The 2,154-nt window shown below is 48.4% G+C and overlaps 1 protein-coding gene across 1 annotated transcript in view; it reads left to right on the top strand.

The window, feature by feature from the left end:
- Nucleotides 1–1,752, top strand: part of LOC134444758 (aspartyl aminopeptidase-like) — a gene marked incomplete at its 3' end in the record, with an annotated part of 3,520 nt that extends 1,768 nt beyond the window's left edge. The window contains exons 4-5 of the mRNA XM_063193971.1: nt 816–929; nt 1,627–1,752. Coding sequence (XP_063050041.1) covers nt 816–929; nt 1,627–1,752 — 240 coding nt within the window. The remainder of the gene's footprint in view (nt 1–815; nt 930–1,626) is intronic.
- Between the last annotated feature and the right edge of the window lie 402 nt (nt 1,753–2,154).

Below are 2,154 nucleotides of genomic sequence, written 5' to 3'. Positions count from 1 at the left end.
TTTGCCCCCCACAACCAATGATCTGATCTGCCCCTGTAGTGTACTGTACTCTACTGACTATCAAATAATCCTGCTCTGCTGTGATTTGATCCGGCTATCAAATCTGCTGTGATCTGATCTGCCCCTGTAGTGTACTCTACTCCAGTGTTTCCCAACCAGGGGTACGTGCACCCCTGGGGGTACGCGAGCACACTGCAGGGGGTACTTGGAAAAATGTCATTCTAAGAAAGGCATGGAGCATAGTCACACTGGAATAGAAAAAGCGAAGTAATACATGAGTTAGGGGGTACTCATGGCACAACAAAAAGGCTCGGGGGGTACATGAGACGAAAAAGGTTGGGAAACACTGCTCTACTCTACCAGCTATCAAATCATGACCGTGCTCTGCTGTGAACTGCCCCTGTAGTGTAGTGTACTCTACCCGCTATCAAAGCCGCCTGCGTCTCTGATCTAATGCCTGATTGGCTGTCTGCCACCGCAGCTTGCTTGGACAGACTGATGGCAGACTTGCCTGCCTGTCTGATTCTGCACTGCTGTTTGGCTGTCTTGTTTGGGGATTGGGCATATCTGTCAGTGTTAGAGTGTGTGTGTGCGTGCGTGTGTGCATGTGAGAGTGAGTGTCTATGCGTCTGCATTCGTGTGTGCATACATGCGTGTGTGTGTGAATATGTGCGTGTGCATGTGTGTGTCTACATTTTACTGCTTTCCCTAAGTTTGTTTGTTTGTCAGTCTGTACAAGTGAATGTCTTTCCTGATGGCCTACCGTCTAATGCGTCACATGTTGATGATGTCACTTCCTGTTTCTGCTTGTGCAGTACTTTGTGACCCGGAACTACTCCACCATCATTGCCTTTGCGGTGGGTGGCCTCTACAAGCCTGGCAATGGATTCTCTATGGTGGGAGCCCACACGGACAGCCCCTGCCTCAGGGTAAAACACACACACACACACACACACACACACACACACACACACACACACACACAGTCTGCACTCATACACACAGTCTGCACTCATACACACAAACACATGCAAAACAACACATACTCACACATACACACACACAGCATTGTCATGGATGGACAATTAAACTGACAACATTTCCTCATTGTTAGTGTGTCTGTCTCTCTGCCTGCCCCCAGGTGAAGCCACGTTCTAAAAAACACTAAGCTGGGCTATCTAAGAGTGTGCGTGCGTGCGCGCGTGCGTGCGTGTCTGTCTGTTGGTCTGTGTGTTTGACCAGGTGAAGTCGCTCTCTAAGAAGACTTAACTGGGCTGCCTTATAATGTGTGTGTGTGTGTGTGTCTGTGTGTGTGTGTGTGTGTGTGTGTGTGTGTGTGTGTGTGTGTGTGTGTGTGTGTGTGTGTGTGTGTGTGTGTGTGTGTGTGTGTGTGTGTGTGTGTGTGTGTTACCTCAGTTGGAGCCCCTCTCTAGGCTGTGCGTGCGTGCGTGCGTGCGTGTTTGATCAGGTGAAGCCGCTCTTTAAGAAGACTAAGCTGGGCTATTAAATTGTGTGTGTGTGTGTGTGTGTGTGTGTGTGTGTGTGTGTGTGTGTGTGTGTGTGTGTGTGTGTGTGTGTGTGTGTGTGTGTGTGTGTGTGTGTGTGTGTGTGTGTGTGCGCGCGCAGGTGAAGCCGCGCTCCAAGAAGACTAAGCAGGGTGTACTGCAGGTGGGTGTTGAGTGCTACGGAGGAGGCATCTGGAACACCTGGTTCGACAGAGACCTCACCGTCGCCGGACGCGTCATGGTCAAGGTTGGTACCAAAGTTCATAAAGGTTGAAGCAGGCTTCACCCAAACAGATTTTTCTCTTGAAGAACAAAGGAAATGCGTACTGCGCGCTTCTAAAGTAACAACCCGGTGCAACCAGAGCAGGACTAAATCATGAATAGAAAGGAGGACAAATCTGGTGCCACACGGATGTCGATTTTCTGTTGTTTATATTTTCAGTGCAATCAGACTAACTTTTCGACATGCATTTTTATCAGAGTACTCCAATGACTGGTGAAGACACATGTCGAAAACGTTATGTTGATGGCACTGAAAAAATAGACAACAGAAAACAGACCTCCTACCAGATTTTTCCCAAAATAATGTATAACTGAAATGCAAGAAGAGGCCGTACCATGCATTGACTTACTACACAGACTCATTTCG

This window comes from Engraulis encrasicolus, unplaced genomic scaffold, assembly GCF_034702125.1.
Source record: "Engraulis encrasicolus isolate BLACKSEA-1 unplaced genomic scaffold, IST_EnEncr_1.0 scaffold_715_np1212, whole genome shotgun sequence".
Taxonomy (NCBI): domain Eukaryota; kingdom Metazoa; phylum Chordata; class Actinopteri; order Clupeiformes; family Engraulidae; genus Engraulis; species Engraulis encrasicolus.
Note: the sequence above shows the minus strand (reverse complement) of the source record. Positions and strands in the feature narration are given on the sequence as shown.